The 24,761-nt window shown below is 41.5% G+C and overlaps 1 protein-coding gene across 1 annotated transcript in view; it reads right to left on the reverse strand.

Moving 5' to 3' along the window:
* Window positions 1–24,471, reverse strand: part of LOC143788354 (calcium-activated chloride channel regulator 4A-like) — a 50,069-nt gene extending 25,598 nt beyond the window's left edge. The window contains exons 1-6 of the mRNA XM_077277984.1: window positions 24,264–24,471; window positions 22,420–22,557; window positions 17,167–17,317; window positions 11,069–11,177; window positions 6,792–6,969; window positions 6,484–6,708 (exon numbers count right to left, since the gene is read on the reverse strand). Coding sequence (XP_077134099.1) covers window positions 6,484–6,708; window positions 6,792–6,969; window positions 11,069–11,177; window positions 17,167–17,317; window positions 22,420–22,557; window positions 24,264–24,422 — 960 coding nt within the window. The 5' untranslated portion in view covers window positions 24,423–24,471. The remainder of the gene's footprint in view (window positions 1–6,483; window positions 6,709–6,791; window positions 6,970–11,068; window positions 11,178–17,166; window positions 17,318–22,419; window positions 22,558–24,263) is intronic.
* Between the last annotated feature and the right edge of the window lie 290 nt (window positions 24,472–24,761).

The following is a 24,761-nucleotide window of genomic DNA, read 5'->3' on the forward strand; positions in this document are numbered from 1 at the left end:
AAGCACTTGGTGGGTCAAAGTGCTCCCCACCCTCTAGATAAGTTCCTTAGGGGGTCTACTTTCCAAAATGGTGTCACTTGTGGGGGGGTTTCAATGTTTAGGCACATCAGTGGCTCTCCAAACGCAACATGGCGTCCCATCTCAATTCCTGTCAATTTTGCAGTGAAAAGTCACACGGCGTTCCTTCCCTTCCGAGCTCTCCCATGTGCCCAAACAGTGGTTTACCCCCTCATATGGGGTATCAGCGTACTCAGAACAAATTGTACAACAACTTTTGGGGTCCAATTTCTTCTCTTACCCTTGGGAAAATAAAAAATTGGGGGCGAAAAGATAATTTTTGTGAAAAAATATGATTTTTTATTTTTACGGTTCTGCATTATAAACTTCTGTGAAGCACTTGGTGGGTCAAAGTGCTCACCACACATCTAGATAAGTTCCTTAGGGGGTCTACTTTCCAAAATGGTGTCACTTGTGGGGGGTTTCAATGCTTAGGCACATCAGGGGCTCTCCAAACGCAACATGGCGTCCCATCTCAATTCCAGTCAATTTTGCATTGAAAAGTCAAATGGCGCTCCTTCGCTTCCGAGCTCTGTCATGCGCCCAAACAGTGGTTTACCCCCACATATGGGGTATCTGCGCACTCAGGACAAATTGTACAACATCGTTTGGGGTCCATTTTCTCCCGTTACCCTTGGTAAAATAAAACAAATTAGAGCTGAAGTAAATTTTGTGTGAAAAAAAGTTAAATGTTCATTTTTATTTAAACATTCCAAAAATTCCTGTGAAACACCTGAAGGGTTAATAAACTTCTTGAATGTGGTTTTGAGTACCTTGAGGGGTGCAGTTTTTAAAATGGTGTCACACTTGGGTATTTTCTATCATATAGACCCCTCAAAATGACTTCAAATGAGATGTGGTCCCTAATAAAAAATGGTGTTGTAAAAATGAGAAATTGCTGGTCAACTTTTAACCCTTATAACTCCCTACCCAAAAAAAATTTTGGTTCCAAAATTATGCTGATGTAAAGTAGACATGTGGGAAATGTTACTTATTAAGTATTTTGTGTAACATATCACTGTGATTTAATTGCATAAAAATTCAAAGTTGGAAAATTGCGAAATTTTCAAAATTTTCGCCACATTTCCGTTTTTTTCACAAATAAGCGCAGGTAATATCAAAGAAATTTTACCACTATCATGAAGTACAATATGTCTCGAGAAAACAGTGTCAGAATTACCAGGATCCGTTGAAGCATTCCAGAGTTATAACCTCATAAAGGGACAGTGGTCAGAATTGTAAAAATTGGCCTGGTCATTAACGTGCAAACCACCCTTGGGGGTAAAGGGGTTAATGAGAAAAAATGAACTTTTTTGAATTTACCAAATGGCTGCAATGCGAAAACAGCAATTACTAAATGTGTGATAAATCACATGATCCTACCAATTTATGGGGAACATAGCTAAAGTAGGATTTAAAACATAACTTTTAATAAATAACAATAAAAAATAGAAAATAGTAGTGTCACCAAATGTGTCAATAAAAAGTACCACTGGGTATGTTCAAATAGTTGACATACCATACACAGTAGGGTACTAGTCAGGTATTTCAGTCAGTGTGTACACCGGCAGTAGCCCAGTGTTCCAACATTTGAACCAAGAAGCCTAGTATAAAGACAGCAAAGCAAAAACCAGTGTTGCTTAATAAATACCTAGGCAAATAACCAGATGTCTTGGTTGCATTGATATTAGCAGTCAATCATGTAGAAAATAAATAAAGGAGAAGGGATATAGACAATTAGGAGAAAGAAATATATAAATGGAACAATCTCACCAATTGTAGAGGATGAGTAGGGACCCGGTTATGCTGCTGTGGAAAAATCCATTAACGCACGACCTCAGGAGACAATTCCCTGTCAATCCCTATGGGGCTATCAATAAGTCTCAATCCCCAAACTCCTGCCCTTACAAGGACAGTCCACAACTAACCCTTCAATAAACGAGCCCTGCACTCTCCCTAATAGAAGGTCCCAACGCGTTGCTTTGCAAGCAGGATCATCAGGGGACTAGCTTGCGTGGGAGATAAAGTGCTTCAGTGCTACAGATAGAGCTGCCACTTTCTATGCTAAACTGCAAGGAGTGGGAGGAACCGTTGTTTACCAATTATATAGTGTGCTGTAGGGCTATATTGACCAATCTCTTATCAGATTAAGATCATGTGACCGGTATGAGCGGTCTGATAAGTCAAAAGTAATGTGTGGCACTAGTAACAAAGAAAAGCGCTAAAATTAAATCCATAAACAGAGCAATAGAAAAATATGTACAATTGTAGATATATTTAGCCTCTACAAAACCCTTTTGTTTAATTAGAGGGGCAATAAAGCTACATAATTATAAGCAAGTGGTTAGTTGCTGCGGCCACCGGAAGTGACCGTTACCATGACTGCGGCACGCTGGCGAGAACCATAAATTAATATGAGGATCAACATCTAGAACATAATCCGCCATTAAATGCTGATCCATACCAAGTATGATAATTTATATGATGCACGCACCCAAATATGATGCCGGTAGAAGGAAAAGGTGCACTTCCGGAGAGAACCGGATGTTGTTATTGTTGCCGAGGTAACCGGACCCAAGGGAAACAAAAAAGAAAAAAGGTGCACGTGGTAGTTGTTTAGTGCAACCCCCGGAAGTCACCATAACCATAGCAGCGGCACGCCAGGTGACCAGACCAAAAAGGAACGTGGCTACAACAGCTGCAACAGCCATCGCGTGCAGCCCCCGGAAATCACCGTAACCATGACAGCGACACGCCAGATGAAAGGACCAGATTATTGTTTTTGTAATTGTTTAGTGCAGCCACCCGGAAAACAAAGCAACCAAGACAGCGGATTGCCAGAAAATTGATCAATCCAGGGATCAATGTAAATAGCTTAAAATGCCAGTGGGCAAAAAATGCTAGTATGTCCCCAGAAGTGATATAATACACATACCCAAATATGCTGTCGATCGATGGTGAATGTAACCGGATGTTCTTATGCTGCAGAAAAAGATATTATACACCATAGCGATTGCCTACTACTAGCCATGTGAAAAAGCAGCATAGAGATACACGATGGACATTATACGATAGAAACTATATAACCAATGAGTAGGAACGATGCCAACAAAGGATTAATAAAACAACAGCTATTATTGATAGACCGGACATGATTGTATAAAGTACCTGCCTAAAAAGGCTGCTATTATAAGCTTACTTAGGTGATCTACAAAAAACTAAACACCATGACTTCAATTATATGATGTTATATAGGAATGCTCAAAAATGGATAAAAAGCACATAACATAAGATGTAAAAAATATAAATAATCAAAAAAAGGGGGGCCCGCATGCAGAAAATGCATGCAAGGGGCACATGAAATATCAGTTAACAAAAATGCGAAAACCCTCAATGGTGACAAATAGGGAAAAGATTTATGGAAAGGTACACAAATTGTGTAAACACAAAAAGTGGGCTATCTACGTTTAGGTTTAATCAAAAACATCAGATAAAGCATCCATAATTAATTTGGTCATTAAGACCATGAGGTACCATAGTATTCAAATAAAAAATCCATTTAGCCTCCTTTTGAAGGAGCAACTGATCCCAGTTGCCCCCCCGTGTGGGTGCGGAGACCTTTTCTATAGCCACAAAGCGCAAATTCTTGATTTGTCCATTGTGCATGTGGTTGATGTGTCGAGACACAGCCGTGTCCCTATTGTGTTCCACATCACCCACATGCTCACCAATCCTTCTTTTAAATTCTCTAATGGTCTTGCCAATGTACTCCATACCGCATGTACAGAAGGCCCTATACACGACCCCCCTTGTACTGCAGTTGATAAATTGCTTAATTTCATACGTCCTCCCTGTTACATTGCTCACAAAAGACTTACTTTGATCTACATACTGATAGGCCGTGCAATGGCCACATCTGTGGCAACCTATAACATTACTCATAAGCCAAGTACCCACTTGGGGAGCAGTATAGTGACTATGCACGATTCTGTCATGTAGTGAGCGAGCTTTTCTATAGGTGATTGTGGGAGCGTCACCCACACGTTCAGCTATATCAGGATCCATCTGCAGGACTGACCAGTGTCTCCTCAGTATATCTCTGACATGGGTTGCCCCATTATCAAAAGTGGTGACATAACGGGCAACAGAATCATCTTGTCTCCTAGGTACAGGGTTTAACAATTCACTCCGGTCTCTCCCCTTAGCTTCACGATACGCTTTGCTGACCACACTGCGGGGGTAACCCCTTGCCAAGAACCTCTCTCTCAAATCACGAGATTGTTTCTCGAAAGTGCCATCCTCCGAGCAAAGGAATTGCCCTTTTGGGATCCCCCTTTTTAGATGTACCGGATGATGGCTATTCCAGTGTAAGAGAGAGTTAGTTGCTGTCGGCTTTCTAAACGTGGAAGTAATTAATTCACCATTTTCACCCTTTGTGATCAAGATGTCCAAGAAAGGCAAGGTGCGGGCATCAATGACCGAGGTAAAATGAAGACCAATGTCATTACGATTCAGGGACTCCACAAAGACCGTAAACTCACTCATTGTACCCCGCCAGACAATAAGAATGTCGTCTATATACCGTGTCCAAATTTCTGAGACACGGTATATAGTCGAATCACTCTCCTCACAGTCTTCACCAGCAACAACTGTCTCCTCCCACCAGCCAAGGAAGAGGTTGGCGTAGGCCGGGGCACAGGGACAATACCCATGGCCGTCCCCCTCAGCTGGTGGTAGGTTTTACAGTTGAAAACAAAATAATTGTGTGTCAGGCAAAAGTGGAGAAGCCTTAATACAAAGTGATTATGTTGTTGAAACTGCTGTCCCCTTGTACCGAGAAAATGACGTACCGCCTCCAAACCCCTATCATGGGGGATGGAGGAGTAAAGTGCTGCAATGAAACAAAGAGTGAAAAATTTAAAGGGGTCTGAATAATTCCCGTACCCATTGTAAATAACTACTATTCATTGAATGATAAAAAATGTAAAGTGGTCTGAATACTTTCCGTGCCCACTGTACAAATAAGTGAAAACCCATTTAATGTAAGGGCCAAGAAAGGGATTGTGCAACAAAATCTTCTGTCATGTCAAAGAAAAAGATGCCAGATCTCGGGACATGTGTAATGCCTATTCAATAGTTGTGTTGACTTAGCAGACCTATCCTACCACCCACCATGAGATGGGTAATGACTTGCTGACTGCTCAGAGTCTCACAAGAGATGAGTTAATCAACTTGCAATGAATCAAAATTTGGGGGGATTCGATTTTCACAAATACAGAAAAATGGCCGCCACTGTGGAAGGGGATTAACAATAAAAAAAAAGATTGTATTCCTAGGCCTGCCTACTGCCACAGCTCCCCATCTGGTTCTCTGCTCGCTTTGGATCATCTCTTTGTTTGAATCTTCTGCCACTGACAAGTCCTCAACTGGCCACATGGGGCACGATGCATGTCAACAACATGCATTACCCCACACAGTCCACGGGTCATGCCTAGAGCAGAGGATCGGACTGAGGCTGAGGCTCTTAATTACATAGTTTCCTCTTTTATAATGTGCCGCAGTCCCTTATTATATAGCATCTATGTTGTTTTGTACAGCGCCGTCCCATGATTACATAGTATAATCTTTGATATGTACAGCACCGTCCCTTAAATATAGGATTTTGATTATTTTTGATAGTCACAGCGCCCTCTCTTTGTTACATTGTCCTCTTGTTAAATATAAAATGACTGCTTATGGACCAGCATCTGACCAGATGACCAGTCCATCAGTCTTCTCCATCAGGGGGGACCCAAACACATTTACTGCACAGGGGCAACAAGCTGTCAGTGTCCACCCCTGGAACGCAGTATCCATTTTTACATAAATTACTGCGGTTCTCAGCAATGAGAACACCACTTCATTTCGACATGTTTCTGTGAAAATGGGAACATCTGCTGACTGGCAGTCTGTTTTAGTTTTAGCTTGAGTTAAAGGAGGTGGTACATTACTTAATGGGACCTGTGTCAGTGGGGATAAAAAAAGATGAACACATACACCAGCTAGACCATTTCATTACTGCTTGGGAATGCAGTTGTCACATACAGTGGAGTAATTTGAAGTTCATGGGTCAAAATTTAAAATCTCCAACATGGCCCCAACTGTGATGTTTTTTTTAATAGAATTGGTCTCTCACATGGGCCAAAGGGACATATAGGGGCTCCAGGGGCTGCACCAACTATACAGTAGATACATCCCTGCACACATGACATCCTCTGCCAGAAGAAAAAAACAAAAGACCACTGGTGGACACAGTCAGCGGTGCAGCAGAATAATGCCAGTCATGGTTGGTGCGTGTCTTTTTTTACATCCCTTTGTAAAATAAAGTTAAGTACCGGACAAGTCTGTAAGGACATTGTATAATTAGCTGAAATAGAGACCACTTACCGAACCCATGCTTCCAGACACATCCAGCACTAATGTCAGCACTCGCTCTGAATACTGTAAAAGTGTGAAGGTTGGGACTGGAATAGTGAGGTCAGGAGTTGGATGTGTTGAGTTTATATCAGCGGAGCTCTCGATCACATCCCATGTGCTGCGATGATTGCACTGCAGATTTTGCAGGTTTGGAGCTTCGATGTTATGGGTACTTGCATCACAGAATTTAGTGACCTAGAACAGTCATCACAGTGTTAATATCTTCTAAAAGTAAAGGCATACCACTGCAATGTTTCACAGGCTTCTCTTATACTCACATCTGGAAGAGCCTGTATGTACATCAAAGATTCTGAGACAAACTGACTCTGCTCAGGTACGAAAACGCAGCCTTCTTCATAGAGCATAGTGATAGGGTCAAAATTACATCCGGAAAAAAAACAAGGATTTCCTTGACATTTCTGTATTAGGTTTTGTCCAAAAATGTCAACAGAGCACCTAAAATCAATTATATTGAGAGAGTTAATATACACACTTAAACATTTGGATAGTTCCTAGCAGAAATAACCATTGCTCGATATCCCTTCTCCCCTATGCCTCAAAACTACTGGAACATCCCTTCTCCCCTATGCCTTGAACTGTCCTCCCACCTCTCCTCCTACTTCCTCTTTGACCGGTTACAATCTGGCTTCTGACCACATCACTCAGCAGAAGCTGCCCTAACTAAAGTGACCAACGACCTACTAACCGCCAAGAGCAAGCAACACTACTCTGTCCTCCTCCTCCTGGACCTGTCTTCTGCCTTTGACACTGTGGACCATTCCCTCCTGTTACAGATTTTCTCATCTCTTGGCATCACAGACATGGCCCTATCCTGGATCTCATCCTATCTAACAGACCGGACATTCTGTGTCTCCCTCTCCCACACCACCTCTCTCACCTCGCCCCCTGTCTGTCGGTGTTCCCCAAGGCTCAGTTCTAGGGCCCCTGCTCTTCTCCATCTACACCTTCGTCCTGGGACAGCTCGTAGAATCCCACGGTTTACAATATCATCTCTACGCTGATGACACACAGATCTACCTATCTGGACCTGACCTCACTTCCTTACTGACCAAAATCCCACAATGTCTGTCTTCTATTTACTAATAATAAATTGGTTATACCCTGTGAGGTACCTGTTGATGCTGCTTCCCCTATATAATGTACTGTCATACAATGCCTCATTAGAAGCGTTATCCATAGTGTTAATTACATAACAACGCTATACAGTACTACACCATACACTGCATGCTGGGCTGAATACAGTTGTGCTCAAAAGTTTACATACCCCGGCAGAATTTTTGGTTTGCACCAACCCCTTGTTATTTGGATTTGTCATTGGAGTGTATGAATTGATTTGCTTTTATTTATATTTATTAGCACATTGCACTTTTTATTGTGGTTAATGATATATAATTATATTTTTTGCTAATAAATTCTTTGATACACTTAGTGTTATTTACGTATATGCACATTATGCACTTTGATTAAAGTCACAGTTACCGTACTTTTTATTTCAGTGCCAATCAGTTTCAGTATGCCCTGCCCTGTGCATACATAGTTTTCGTGGTTGACCCCCATATTCTGTGTACTATATTTTAATATGATATATTTTTTAATAAATTAGTAATCTTTTTATCAGCACAATAACGTTTCCATTTTTTATTAATTTTGGGTGATATATATATATTTTTATATTTTAATAAAATATTATTGAATATTCAAAATTGGTCTGGTGAATATCTTTTTGGTTTATATACAGGAATTTAAAGTACCTGGAGACATTTTGCCAAGAAAAGTGATCAGCTTTACTCATCCACAACTACCACAAAAGACTTCAAGCTGTCATTGATCTTAGAGGGGGGGCAATACACATTATTAAGAAATGGGGTATGTGAACTTTTGATCAGGGTCATTTGGATGTTTTCGGTTGTCATTATGATTTAAATAGAGAAAATACAGTAGTGTGACAATAAATGGCTTCAGCCAACCACTAACCGTAAATGGAGAAAAAGTTTTGGGGTTATCATTCATATTCTCTGAAAAAAGGCCAAGAAACCAAAAATTCCAAGCTCTATTGGAAAGATATCGTAAGCACTGTGCAAGTTCGGCGACCGCGGCAAGAATATCGTTACTGGTTCACTAGCAACAAGTAAAGATGCAGCAAATTGATTCACAGGAGCCGCTTCAGTGGTTAGGTTAGTAATCTGTTGCTACTGGACAGGACATCTGCAAACTGCTTCGTATCAGATGGCATCCATGGCTACTTTTTTGATTAGTCCGCCTGGGACGACATCATAATTCCAGTATGACAAAAATATGATTTCAGACAAGGCTGGCTGATTAAGAGAAAAACCGTGAATGTCGGGAGGTAGGAGACAGTTCTCAGGGCTACCGTATGACGGTCTCAGATTACTGACATGGCAGATGGACTGTGTCTTGCAAATGAATTTGCACCATGTTGAGCAAAAAGCCATAAAAAAAAATTAAAAATTATTCCATCCTTGAGAACACAGAGAAAGTTGGTGTGAGCGGTATACCCACATTGTAAGACGCACTCCCATTTCGTCCCCCAAAATTGGTGGAAAAAAAGTGCGTCTTAGAAAGCAAAACATACGGTAGGTAATAGGGGGAGAAGTTATCTTAATCTTTGCATTGTGTGTCTGTGTGTCCTACACTAAGTATGGAGAATAGAAAGAGGAGAAGAGACCTGTCAGAACTTGAGAACCAAAATTGCTGGAAAATAGTAACTATCTCAAGGCTACAAGTCCTTCTCTAGAGATCTTGATGTTCCTTTGTCCATGGTGCACAACATAATCCAGAAATTGCATTGTAGCTAATCTCCCTGGACAAGGACGGCAGAGAAAAATTGAAGAAAGGTTGAAACATAGGATAGTCCAGATGGCGGATATGCAGCCTCAATCATGTTTCAAAGGAATTCAAGCTGTCTTGCATGCTCAGGGTGTATCAGTGTCAGTGTGAACTATCCGTCCACATTTGAATGAAGTGAAACACTATGGCAGGAGACCCAAGAGGACCTCACTGCTGATACAGAGGCATAAAACAGCTAGACTGCAGTTTGCCAAAATGTAATTGAATAAGCCCAAATCTTTCTGGGAAAGCATTTTGTGGGCAAATCAGATCGAGATAGAGCTGTTTGGTAAAGCACATCATTCTACTGTTTACTGAAAATGAAATGAGGCCTATAAAGAAAAGAACACAGTACCTACGGTCAAATATGGTGGCGGTTCAAAGATATTTTGGGGTTGATTTGCTGCCTCTGGCACTGGGTGCCTTGACTGTGTGCAAGACATAATGAAATCTGAAGATTATCAAAGGATTTTGGGTTACAATATAGTGCCCAGTGTCAGAAAGCTGCGTTTGTATCCTAGGTCGTGGGTCTTCCAAACATACTTCGAGAAGCAGAAAGAAATGGATGAAAACGACCTGCTGGAGAGTTGTGAAGTAGCCAGTCTGGATCTAAATCCCATTGAATGTCTGTTGAAAGATCTAAAAATTGCTGTTGGGAGAACGCACCCTTCATATATAAGAGACTTGGAGAAGTTTGCAAAAGTAGAGTGGTCAAAAATTCCAGTTGATAGGTGTAAGAAGCTTGCTGATGGTTATAGGAAGTGACTGATTGCAGTTATACCAAGGAGTGTGTGAAATGATGTCCAATTTGCCCTTTTTTCAGTTTTTTGTGTTGTTTCAATACACACAATTGAAATAAACATATATATAGCAAAACATGCAATTGCAATAATTTTCTGAGAGAAATACTTAATTTTCTGGAACAATTTCAAGGGGGCCATCACTTTTGACCATATGTATATCAATATGCTTTGGAGTCCAGTAGGTGGGCCTCATCACTGAGTGAGACTGTCAGGGATTTCACTCATTGAGTTTCAAGTTATACCGAATTTTCTATATAAAACTATATATCAATCTGGTTTAAGAAGAGATGAACAGTTAGGACCCAATTCATTAAGAATGGCGTTATGGATGTCAGTCTTAATGATTGAGACTACTGGAGTAAGATGCGCCTAATTCATTAAGGGCATCATCAGACTGCCGTATAACATTGTCGATGATTACATTGTAGTGCACAGACTGGCTGGCGGCTCTCTTTACCTGAGCTCGACGGCTGCATAGAAATACATGCTGCCACGCTTGGGTCAGGAGAGCCGCCAGCCAGTCTGTGCACTGCGATGTGATCATCGTCCGTGTTGCATGGCTGTCTGACTGCACCCTATGAGTCAATTAATGAATTGAGCACATCTTATAGTTGGTGTGCTCCTCAATGAGAAATATATTCCATTCAGGGACTGTAGTACGCCAAATGTCTCAAAATGTCTGAGTTGCGCAAACATTTTGTGACATTTGAAGCTGTTTTACACCAGAAAACTGGCATAATCACCTTCATGAATTCGGGTTTATGGGATCTTTTGTACAGTATATTAGAAAGTCATCACAAGATTGGATTCATGTCTTACACTTTTTTAACCCAGGGATTTGTTTTTCATTGTTTGTTGTGCCCTCTGTGCCTTATATGTCTCACCTTGTAGCCTCCACTTTGTGATTCGCTGCAAGGTAGAAAGGCTCATCCAAACTGTATTCATCAAAGACACCCCATCGGAGATGAGCCCATTCATGGACAAACACTCTACCTGAAAGCAAAAGAAGTTTACCATTTTGAAGCCTTGTAAAATCAATTTTACAGATTAAATTAACAAATATTATATTTCTTATCACAGCAAAGAAAAAAGAATTAATGCATAAAGTATAACAAATAAAATAATACACCTTTTGATTTATATATTTTTTTCTAACCTTTCAGAATCATGGTGCATAATTTTAAGATTTCCTTACACCTTTCAATAGATGATTTGTTTGAATGAACATTCATATATATTTGTTGTTAGTAGCACAGACATATTATGGATGTTATATGTCCAAATTTAATACATTTATTTAAATAATGACTATAATGTGTAGTATGCAAAACTACAAAAAAGCATTTATGTTGCAGCCCAATTTACATGCTGGGATAAAAGTGTAAAAGTGCAGGAACTGAGTAAATCAGTATTTATTTTTTATTGGGTGGGGCCTTACATTTCAGGCACAGTATATAAGGGAACTATTATTTATCAATGGAACTATGAGAATCTACAGGGATGAGCTGGACTCATCTGGGGTGAGGATTAATTTGCCCCAAGGTTCAGCTCTCAAGTTAATCATTAGGCTGAACACAATGAGCAGTTTTTTATAGGGTATCTATTGCAGCAGTTCGAGCACATACTGCACTGATAATACTAGTTCTGCATTGACAATGCAGTTTCCAAGTTTTTGAAAGGTGAAGGAGCTCAGGTGACATCATAATTACATGAACATGAGCATACAGGTGGATACAACTGTGTGCTATGTCCCTATCAGTCCTGGCTGGGTCCTGCACCCAACCAGTGTCTGGAAACTAGAAATGAAATGCACATGAACTAAGAGAAGAGTCTGAAGATCTGTGTTATGGTATGTCCACAAGTATTCTGCTGCAAATTTTCAGGAAAATCCATGTATTACATGAGGATGAGATTTTTAAAATCTCATTTGGGGCTTATTCAGATATCTGTTATTTTTCACATATGAGGAAAACGGTCTAAGTTTCATAAGTGATATTGTTCAGAATTCCAATAAAGTTTCACCAGAGTTTAATCTGAGTGCAGTCCGATTTTCTTATGGAGTCATAGACTTGCTGTTATGCTGAGTTACTTCTCATGGACAATCCATGAGTCAGGTTATTATTATTATTTATTATTATAGCGCCATTTATTCCATGGCGCTTTAAATGTGAGGAGGGGTATACATAATGAAAACAAGTACAATAATCTTAAACAATACAAGTCATGACTGGTACAGGAGGAGAGAAAACCCTGCCCGCGAGGGCTCACAATCTACAAGGGATGGGTGAGGATACAGTAGGTGAGGATAGAACTGGTCTTGCAGCAGTTTGGTCGATCGGTGGTTACTGCAGGTTGTAGGCTTGTCTGAAGAGGTAGGTCTTCGGGCTCTTTTTGAAGGTTTCGATGGTAGGCGAGAGTCTGATATGTCGTGGTAGAGGGTTCCAGAGTAGGGGTGATGCGCAAGAGAAATCTTGTATGCGATTGTGGGAAGAGGAGATAAGAGGGGAGTAGAGAAGGATATCTTGTGAGGATCGGAGTTTGCATGCAGGTAAGTACCAGGAGACAAGTTCACAGATATACGGAGGACACAGGTTGTGGATGGCTTTGTATGTCATGGTTAGGGTTTTGTACTGGAGTCTCTGGGCAATGGGGAGCCAGTGAAGGGATTGACAGAGGGGAGAGGCTGGGGAATAGTGGGGAGGACAGGTGGATTAGTCGGGCAACAGAGTTTAGAATAGATTGGAGGGGTGTGAGAGTGTTCGAAGGGAGGCCATAGAGCAGGAGGTTGCAGTAGTCAAGGCGAGAGATGATGAGGGTACGGACTAGAGTTTTTGCAGATTCTTGGTTTAGGAATGTACGGATCCGTGAAATATTTTTGAGTTGAAGTCTGCAGGAAGTGGAAATTGTATATGTGTTTTGAAAGAGAGATCAGTGTCAAGGATAACCCCAAGGCAGCGAGCTTGTGGGACTGGGGAGAGTGGGCAGCCATTTATTTTAATGGATAGGTCCGTTGGGGGGGTCGTGTGAGATGGGGGAAAGATGATGAATTCTGTTTTGTCCATGTTAAGTTTTAGAAATCTATTCGAGAAGAAGGATGAAATAGCGGACAGACATTGAGAGATTCTGGTTAGTAGGGTGATGATATCTGGTCCAGAGATATAGATCTGTGTGTCATCTGCATAGAGGTGGTACTGAAAGCCATGAGATTCTATGAGCTGTCCCAGGCCAAAAGTGGAAATGGAGAAAAGCAGGGGCCCTAGGATTGAACCGTGTGGGACTCCGACAGATAGGGGGCGAAGTGGGGTGGTGGTGTGCAAGTGGGAGATGCTGAATGTCCGGTCTGTTAGGTATGACGAGATCCAGGATAGGGCCAAGTCTGTGATGCCAAGGGATGAGAGGGTCTGTAATAATAGGGAATATTCCACTGTGTCAAAGGCAGAGGACAGGTCCCGGAGGGGGAGGACAGAGTAGTGTCGCTTGGCCTTGGCGGTTAATAGGTCATTGACGACCTTAGTTAGGGTAGTTTCAGTGGAGTGTTGTGACCGGAAGCCAGATTGTAAGCGGTCGAAGAGGGAGCAGGAAGAGAGATGGGATGACAGTTCAAGATGGACGTGTGGTTCCAGCAGTTTTGAGGCATAGGGGAGAAGTGATATAGGGCAATTGCTAGATACAGAGGGTTGGTCAAGAGAGGGCTTTTTGAGGATAGGTGTGATTGAGGCATGTTTAAAGCTTGAGGGGAAAGCACTAGTTGTTAGTGATAAGTTGAAGAGATGGGTTAGGGTTGGAATGAAGACTGTGGTGAGGTTTGGGATGAAGTGGGATGAGATCGGGTCAAGTGCACAGGTGGTGAAATGTGATCTTGAGAGTAGAGTGGAGAGTCGATCTTCTGTAATGGTGGAGAAGTTGGTTTTGGAGGTGGAGGGATGGGCAGTTAGGAGGAAGGGCTCTGGGGGTTGTCGACCAAAACTGTCTCTTATATTATCAATATTCTGCTTGAAAAATGAGGCAAAGTCTTCAGCCGAGATGAGTGGGGAGGGAGGAGGTCCTGGGGGACGGAGGAGGGAATTGAAGGTGTTGAATAACTGTTTAGGGTTGTGAGACAAGGAGGATATGAGAGATGAGAAGTAGGTTTGTTTAACTGTGGTGTGTGGCCTTGAAAGTAGTGAGGGACTGTTTGAATGCGATGAAGTGCTCGTTGGAGTGGGATCTTTTCCATCTCCGCTCAGCAGCTCTGGAAGCTCGCCTCAGTTTTTTAGTCAGGCTGTTGTGCCAGGGCTGTCTGTTGATTTTGCGAGCTTCGGTATGTGTGAGAGGGGCAACTGATTCCAAAGCTACAGCTATTGTGGTGTTATATTGAGCGGGAGCGGCATTCGCATTGTGTAGGGAACTTATGTCTGTAAGAGGGAGTAGGGATTCAGAGAGTGAGTGTAGATCGAGGTGTTTAAGATTCCGGCGAGGGTGTGCAAGGTTAGTCAAGAAGTCCGAAATCAAGAGCCAGTAGGGTGCATGTTACACAATGGGAAGAGATAAAGGTGCAGTAAGGTCACAGTCCAGAGTCAGAATTCCATTTCAGAGCACAAAGCACAGAGAGCACACCACACTGAGATGAAAGCTACGACTGGCAGATATCTGTGACTGTCAGCTTAGTAAAAAAAGCAGGGTAATCACTAAGAACAGGTGACACCTGAAGTAAGCTCAGCACCTCCCAGTCTCATATTGGACAGCTGAGCTGTCAATCAAAATACAAACAGCTCTACATTGGACGACTGAGCTGTCACTCACTGCATCCAAAACACACTGAGCACTTGAATAGTCAATTTTTAGTCTGACACTCAGATTAATATTGGATATGTCTCAGCGATTTTGAGAGGACCACTAGGTCTTCATTTAAAATAGCATATGTTAGTAGCCAGTAGACTTTACACTAGGTACGAGTTCTTTACGTAAAACATGGATAGAACTTGTACATGAAAAATAACATCTGAGTGAGTCCTTACCTGTCTTTTACTCTACCCATCTGCACATTTCACCAGTAGAATTTATATGTAAATTACGCAGCAAATGTACATGTTAAATCCACCCTCACAGAACATTTCATCAGCAGTGGCTGCTTTCTAGTAAATGAATGGCCAGCTATAACTTACTCAGCTGTAATAGCTGAACGGCTTCAACGGTGGGCAACCGAAGTAATACTGTAACTGGGACAGGTAGAGTACAATAAGAAGTGATCAAAAACAGGGGTGAAATATGAAGAACTGTAAGTAAAATAATGAGGTATTCACTACATTAACTACATCTAGAGGAAAGTAAGTTTCTGCAACAAAGATGGTGATTTTCTTAGTGGAAGAACATTAAAACTATTGAATTTTTATGCTGGGAGTTATCATGGAAATAATTGATCTAAGGATTAATTTTGATACTTGCAGTAACAGTGCATTTACACTGAAAGATTATTGTGAATGAGCATTCCTAGGAACGATTGTTCCACAATAATCTGCCACTGTAAACAGGCCGATCACCTGATGGAAGAGGAGAACACTCATTCATTGGGTGAAATAATGTTTTGCGCTGCACGAAAGATCATTGTTCTCAGCAGTGCATCGTCTTGTGCAAACTGAGAACAATGGCAGCCTGTGCGCATTGAATGATTTATTAAAGATTGTTCCTGTACATACCTTAAGCACCGTCTGCCTTTGTAGACAGGCTAATAAATAATAACCGATAGGTAAATTTGTGGTCATTTATTGGTTAATGTAAACCCACCATTAAGGAAATGAGGTAAATTGCCTTTTGTTTAAGACTATGTTCACATGTTATGGTTTTGCTGTATATTTTTTTGCAGCTTTTTTATGCAAATTGATAGCTGTTTTTACAGTACCAGGAAAAACTATGAGATTTCAGAAATCTCAATCATACATTTGTTTTTTCTCCCTGACTAAGGCTAGGTTCACATTGCGTTAGTGGGTGATCGCTAACGGACAGCGTTGCACGGCGAAAATGTCGCAATTAACGCCGTGCAACGGGTCCGTTAGCGCACCCATTGACAGCAATGTAAATTTCGCCTGCAGCGCATCACTAGCGCGTGCCTTTTTCGGCTCGCGCTAGTGATGTGCCGTTCTTCTGTGACGCGCCTCGGACGCTGCTTGCAGCGTCTGCGGCGCGCCCGAGGTCCGTTCCCCGCTCTCGCAGATCGGGGATCTGCGAGAGCGGGGACGTTAACGCGACCCCTGAACACGGCCCCTAAATAAACATTGCGTTAGCGCAATCCGCTAGCGCTAGCGCTAAACGGATTGCCCTAACGCAATGTGAACCTAGCCTAAATTGTAAAACTGCAGCTTTTTAAAATCTGCAGCATGTTAATTATTTTAGCATTTTTGCAATGTTTTTTCACCCATAGGAAGCAATGAGAAAGTGAAAAAATGCTGCAAAAATTGTAACAGCATTTTCGCAGCTTTTTTTGTGAATAAAACTAACTTTCTAAAATGTACTGTGAACAAAGAACACATGCAATTCGCACCAAAAAATGCATTAAAAACCATGAAAATGCAGTGAAAATGGGCGTTTCGAACTGTTAAGAGAGCAGATTTTGGCTGCGGAAAAAAACATCAAAAATGGTGCAAGTGAATATAGCCTAATAGAGATTTTTTTCTTGCACTGTATCAACTTTGCAGTGTAGTAGGCTGAACTCGATGTACTCATGTCTTTATTCAGTTTCCTAATATACATACACTTCTATTTTACAGGGATTTTGTAAGTTGGGCGATCTTTCAACAATTCTTTTGGTATTACATCTGCAGTAATTTTGACAAACCCTATTGATTTTCACAATAAAAAGTTTTATTATTATTTTACATTAAGTATTCATTAATGTGCATACTAGGTCAGCATTACCATTGCAGGCATCACAATTTCATATAATAAAAATAAAAATAGGAACATATGTCTGTTAACAAAAGCGAGAGAACATTTTTTTTTCTATTACCTCGGGGTCCATACACTGCGATGAGTGAGTCGTTAGTTATAAAATTTGGAGTAAAGTGAATAAAGCTGCCTTGTTCTCCACAGCGTCCATACTGTTGTGTATAAGGATCATCTGCATACTTCAGGGTCGGCTCAGCAATTTTAATATCTGCCTAAGATTATGAAAAACAAAAACCTTATGAATATGGAAACAGTCAAGATTTCAAGCCATTAAAGGGGTTGTCCACCATTTGGGGTATTTTTTTTTACTTAACCCTAGGTCAGTAGCCTCTCCGGCACCCCCGAGTTTAGACACAGTGCGCCTCACAGGCACAGGTTAGAAAACATCATATAATATCAAATTATCTCACTTTCTGGGCTCTAAAAGTAATCAGTGACCTTCATAGGGATGTATTAAAGGAGAGTACACAAAATCAGATGCAAAATAAATACAAAATTAATAATTTAATAAGCAAAAATGTAATAGAACAAAAAGTATTTACAGAATATATATATATATATATATATATATATATATATATATATATATTGTATATATATATATATATGCGCTTCTTCCGATGGAGGAGCATGTAACCAGACCCGTCCATCAGTCTCCTCCAATTGTAACACTTCACATGCTAAAGCTGTTTGTCTATTGGAGGAGGATGATGGACGGGTCTGGTCACATGCTCCTCTAGTGGAAGCCATTGTATGGACAGAAGTAGTGGTCAGTGTGTGAGGAAAGTGACCTACAAAGGGATTTTTTTTAAATACTCAGTTATCCTTTACTCTCTTCTTCCCTATCCTGACGTGACAATGTGGGGCCTAGTGAACAGAAGAGCAGGCTGCAAGGAAGATAGAAGAAAAATGATAGAAGTCACACAAAGCCACAGGATGAATGGCATAAAATAGAAGACAAAAGTCAAAAGTGCTGATCAGAGGACCAGTGCAGGACAGTTATGGGTAGTGAGGGCTGTTGAGAGGTGAATATAATATTTTTTTCACCCCTTCTCAACCGATTCAATTTACAGTGGGAACTGAGAGTATTCAGACCCCTTTCATTTTTTCACTCTTTGTTTTATTGCAGCCATTTGGTAAATTCAAAAAAGTTCATTTTTTTTCTCATTAATGTACACTCTGCACCCCATCTTGACTGAAAAAAAACAAAAATGTAGAAATGTTTGCAAATTTAAAAAAAAAAAAGAATGACTGAAATATCACATAGTCATAAGTATTCAGACTAGTGTTGAGCGATACCGTCCGATACTTGAAAGTATCGGTATCGGAAAGTATCGGCCAATACCGGCAAAGTATCGGATCTAATCCGATACCGATACCCGATACCAATACAAGTCAATGGGACTCAAGTATCGGACGGTATCCCTGATGGTTCCCAGGGTCTGAAGGAGAGGAAACTCTCCTTCAGGCCCTGGGATCCATATTAATGTGTAAAATAAAGAATTAAAATAAAAAATATTGATATACTCACCTCTCCGACGCAGCCTGGACCTTACCGAGGGAACCGGCAGCCTTCTTTGCTTAAAATGCGCGCGTTTACTGCCTTCCATGACGTCACGGCTTCTGATTGGTCGCGTGCCGCCCATGTGACCGCGACGTGACCAATCACAACAAGCCGTGACGTAAAAATTACGTCACGGCTTGTGATTGGTCGCGTCGCGGTCACATGGGCAGCACGCGACCAATCACAAGCCGTGACGTAATTTTCAGGTCCTGAATGCCTAGAATTAGGCATTCAGGACCTGAAAATTACGTCACGGCTTGTCGTGATTGGTCGCGTCGCGGACACATGGGCGGCACGCGACCAATCAGAAGCCATGACGTCACGGAAGGCAGTAAACGCGCGCATTTTAAGCAAAGAAGGCTGCCGGTTCCCTCAGTAAGTGAGGTGAGGTGAGTATATCCCTATTTTTTATTTTAGTTCTTTCTTTTACACATTGATATTAATCCCGATACCGATTCCCGATATCACAAAAGTATCGGATCTCGGTATCAGAATTCTGATACCCGCAAGTATCGGCCGATACCCGATACTTGCGGTATCGGAATGCTCAACACTAATTCAGACCCTTTGCTCAGTATTGAGTAGAAGCATCCTTTTGAGCTAGTACAGCCATGAGTCTTCTTGGGAATGATGCCACAAGTTTTTTACACCTGAATTTGGGGATCCTCTGCCATTCTTCCTTGCAGATCCTCTCCAGTTCCGTCAGGTTGGATGGTGAACGTTGGTGGACAGCCATTTTCAGGTCTCTCCAGAGATGCTCAATTGGGTTTAGGTCAGGGCTCTGGCTGGGCCAGTCAAGAATGGTCACAGAGTTGTTCTGAAGCCACTCCTTTGTTATTTTAGCTGTGTTCTTAGGGTCATTGTCTTGTTGGAAGGTGAACCTTCGGCCAAGTCTGAGGTCCAGAGCACTCTGGAAGATGTTTTTATCAGGATATCTCTGTACTTGGCCGCATTCATGTTTCCTTCAATTGCAACCAGTCGTCCTGTCCATGCAGCTGAAAAACACCTCCAGAGCATGATGTTGCCACAACCATGTTTCACTGTTGGGATTTTATTGGGCAGGTGATGAACAGTGCCTGATTTTTTTTTCCTCACATACCTTATAGAATTATCACCAAAAAGTTATATTTTCAATTCATCTCATCAGACCAAAGAATCTTATTTCTCATAGTCTGGGAGTCCTTTATGTCTTTTACTCTATGTGAGCTTTCATATGTCTTGCACTGAGGAGAGAATTCCATCGAGCCACTCTGCCATAAAGGCCCAACTGGTGGAGGGCTGCAGTAATAGTTGACTTTGTGTAACTTTCTCCCATCTCCCTACTGCATCTGTGGAGCTCAGCCACAGTGATTTTGGGGTTCTTCTTTACCTCTCTCACCAAGGCTCTTCTCCCACGATTGCTTAGTTTGGCTGGATGGCCAGGTCTAGGAAGACTTCTGGTGGTCCCAAACTTCTTCCATTTAAGGATTATGGAGGCCACTGTGCTCTTAGGAACCTTGAATACTGCAGAAATTATTTTGTAACCTTGGCCAGATGTGTGCCTTGCCACAATTCTGTCTCTGAGCTCCTTGGCCAGTTCCTTTGACCTCATGATTCTCATTTGGTCTGACATGCACTGCGAGCTGTGAGGTCTTATATAGACAGGTGTGCGCCTTTCCAAATCAAGTCCTATCAGTTTAGTTAAACACAGCTGGACTCCAATGAAGGAATAGAACCATCTCAAGGAGTATCACAAGGAAATGGACAGCATGTGACTTAAATATGAGTGTCTGAGCAAAGGGTCTGAATACTTATGACCGTGTGATATTTCAGTTTTTATTTTTTAATAAATATGCAAAAATTTCTACATTTCTGTTTTTTTCAGTCAAGATGGGGTGCAGAGTGTACATTAATGGGAAAAAAAATGATTTTTTTTTTTAAATTTACCAAATGGCTGCAATGAAACAAAGAGTGAAAAATTTGAAGGGGTCTGAATACTTTATATACCCACTGTACATCAAATGTATTCAATACTTATTGAATTTTCCCCCTGAATTTAAACAATTTGTACAAATCTAATTTAGGGAAATTTACTCAAGTCTAGTAACAAATATTATTTTCCCACAGACGGGCGGTGACATGCAGACTGCAATGCCATTTTGTGTGGACCCCAACCATCTGGGTCTAGAGATGCTTGTCTGTATCTGTTGGCTTCCACACAGAGAATTGCCACACAACTCAGGAGCAGAGACAGCTACTAATGGTGTAACATGTGGCTGTCATGGGTCCCCCGTGTATAAAGAGACTTACAGTATGTAACTTGACTCCTGTGTGACACTCCATGATGGAGTATCTGAGTTTTATATGTGACTAGTATTCATGTAGCTCCCTCTATTGTGGTTTATGGTAGTTCTGAAAAGCAAAGCCGATAGTACACAATAGCCATATTCTTCAACGGTGCTTATTGGGGGAGAGGAAAACTGCATTCTCCTAAGTCCTGACTAGAGATGAGTGAACCCGAACATACTGGACAGTTAGGGTACTGTCACACAGTACCATTTTGATCGCTACGACGGTACGATTCGTGACGTTCTAGCGATATCGTTACGATATCGCCGTGTCTGACACGCAGCAGCGATCAGGGATCCTGCTGAGAATCGTACGTCGTAGCAGATCGTATGGAACTTTCTTTCGTCGCTTGATCACCCGCTGACATCGCTGGATCGTTGTGTGTGACAGCGATCCAGCGATGTGTTCGCTTGTAACCAGGGTAAACATCGGGTAACTAAGCGCAGGGCCGCGCTTAGTAACCCGATGTTTACCCTGGTTACCAGCGTAAACGTAAAAAAAACAAACAGTACATACTTACATTCCGGTGTCTGTCCCCGGCGTCTCAGCTTCTCTCCACTGTGTGAGCGTCTGCCAGCCGGAAAGCGAGCACAGCGGTGACGTCTGACGTCACCGCTGTGCTTTCCGGCTATGGCGCTCACACAGTGGAGAGAAGCAGAACGCCGGGGACAGACACCGGAATGTAAGTATGTACTGTTTGTTTTTTTTACGTTTACGCTGGTAACCAGAGTAAACATCGGGTTACTAAGCGCGGCCCTGCGCTTAGTTACCCGATGTTTACCCTGGTTACCGGGGACTTCGGCATCGCTCCAGCGCCGTGATTGCAACGTGTGACCGCAGTCTACGACGCTGGAGCGATAATCATACGATCGCTGCGACGTCACGGATCGTGCCGTCGTAGCGATTAAAATGGTACTGTGTGACAGTACCCTTAGTGTCCAGTAGTAAACACTAAAAACGGACTTCTCCAGGAAATCCATTGCAATGTTTGAAGTTCTGGGGAAGAGAGGAACAGAGAGAGAGAGAGAGAGAGAGAGCCTTCAAACCAGAAAAAATTGCTTCAAAAAGTTATCATCATCTTACCAAGATATTACCTTTCCGCAGGATATATTAGGTGATAATTTGGTAAATGCACCTTCAATGAATTTCTAAAATGCCTCATTGGAATGGCGCGCTTGTTGTGTATGCGCCAGTAATTTATTCATTCTCTTTGTGACCCCAAGAGATTTCTGAGCACTGTACTTTGTTATCTCCAGCAGTCCCAAAGCCAATAAATGGAGCTGTAGTGCATGAATGGCCACCTTGCTAATCCAATGGGGTATTTCAGATCCCCATGCTCGGCATCAGTAGACACCAAGTTATTATCTATCCTGTGGATGGATTGGGGTATAACCCTATATGACATCCTGAATTTCACTGTACCTTGTTATATGTTTCTGTTGTAGGTCTTGTATAGTTATGTTCAGACCAAGAATGGGGGACCAAAATCTTCACACTTCGTATGTATAGCCTCTTGCCTGTGGCATCAAACAAAAAACCTGTAGCTTCTTTCACCATATCCTTTTGGGAAAAAAAAACAAAACACCGGAAGGTAAGTGCTAATTTTGTTTCCAATATGTCATACCAGTGTAGAAAAAGCAGGGACACCTTTGGACACCGTTTTGCAGTATACAGTGTATTATACTTCTGAATCTGCTTCTTACACTCATACACAACATGTGACATACATGTACGGAAAGGGTTACAAATTTACAGGATACACAATTCCTTTGGCTTTCTGTATTTAAATAAACCTAAGACTTGTTAGTATCATCTTCCATAGCAAAACCCATAATTGTTTAAGCTGTTTGACCACCATGTTACTTTAGAACAGGGGTGGGGAATCTTTTTTCTGCCAAGGGCCATTTGGATATTTATACCATCCTTTGGGGGCCGTAATCTTTCATTGCATGCCCTTCAGTGTTCAGTAGTGAACACTGTGTGTGTGTGTGCTAACAGAGCAAGAAGAAATTAATTAGCTGGTTGTAATCAAAATACACCTCCTTGACCAAGAATGCGGTCCCTGAGAATCTGCCCAGGGGCCTGATAAAAGGTCATCAAGGGCCGTAAATGGCCCTGGGGCCTGAGGTTCCCCACCTGTTTTAGCTGGCAACAACCTGGTGACTGAATCCTTTAGCAAAAAAAAAAACTATATTTATGTGACAGAAACCCTTCAGCAGAAAAACCCTATTCTTATTTGGCTCATATTTTTAGGAATCCCAGGGACCACCGCTAGCTTATTATTATACCTGCATGGTAAACAATGGGGAAGGGACCCACTAAAAGACTGATGGACTTAAAGGGAACCTGTCACCCCCCCCAGGCTTGTGATCACTTTGACGCTGCAGTGCAGACGAGTCGTATAACGCTGGAGAAAACAAGTGAAGGGAGATGGGGGACAGCCGCAGATACTAACTGCACATGCGCCAGATTCCCAGCCCCGCAGTGTGAATACATCAGAACACACTGCAGGGCGGGATCACTAGATCAGCTGATGGGACTTGCAGGGCAGGGCACACGGCGCATGACAAAAAAATGAGAGCACAGCGCAGGCGCCGGGTACATACATATAAACAGAGTGAGCGCCAGGCTCACTGAGGGGCTGATTGATGGCTGGAGGCGGTTGAGTCTGGGGGAAAAGACGTGCCCCCCGGACAGAAAACAGGTATGGCGTGAAAATTATAAAACTTAATATTGCAGCGTTATTAGGGGGCATAAAAAGAAGGGCCACCTTCATAGAATGCAGCCTTAGTGCTGCAGAAGGTGCCTATTTTACTAAAAACGCCCAGGGAAGGGGGGGGGTGACAGGTTCCTTTTAAGTTTTAGGCATCCTAAAACGGTGACATTGAAAAAAATAACTTGTCCTGCACAAAACCATATCTTATAATAGATATACTGATAAAAAAATTAGTTATAACAAAAATGCAAAAAAAAAAAAGAAAGAACAAATGGCGGTTCTCAGATGCTTACTTTGAGCTCCAAAATACTACTGAGAAATTACTTATGAAATAATTATTTTATAACTTTGCAAAATATTTTCACTTTTTGTTTGAGCCCTGTATTTTTCACCCACTCCTGGTTTTGGCTGACAAATACTGATGTGAAATACTCACCAAATAATGAATGTGTGAACGTGACCTAATAGTGATTGCCTTTTCACTCCATACAGAGATAAATGGGATTTTCTTCTATTAAAGCTCACAATCACAAATAATTATAATTCTTACCTTTATATTCTCAACGATCTCAAGATCCTCCTTGACGTTAGGATTAATAGCGATAACTATATCTTCATAGCCTCCATTGTTGAGTTTAACCATGGAATTCTCACTATTGGCGAAAATGGGAAAAAGTAAAACTAATGCCAAAATATTTCTTGGTGTCATTGTCACCGATTATGACAACTGTGTGAACAAGACGCTGTTTAAATATTGTTTACTCTTGTGCTGCATTTATATGTTTTATACCTTTTCAATAATTGTATTTGGACTTTGTTTCTGACGTATTTTTTTCTGAAAATGATTAGCTCTTTACAACCCAATGGTTAGAGATAGGGTTTTTTTTTCACTAGTATAAGCTATTTAAGCTTCCTTATTTCTCCCCTTTTGCGTCAATAAAAAGAAAATACATCATGTCATAATATTACAAGATTTAAAACAGTTTCTTGTGTCCGGGGTGAGTTAAATCTCAGGAACCAATGACATTTTGGTAAGATAGTTAATGCT

This window comes from Ranitomeya variabilis, chromosome 8 (genome assembly GCF_051348905.1).
Source record: "Ranitomeya variabilis isolate aRanVar5 chromosome 8, aRanVar5.hap1, whole genome shotgun sequence".
In the NCBI taxonomy this organism is placed as follows: Eukaryota; Metazoa; Chordata; class Amphibia; order Anura; family Dendrobatidae; genus Ranitomeya; species Ranitomeya variabilis.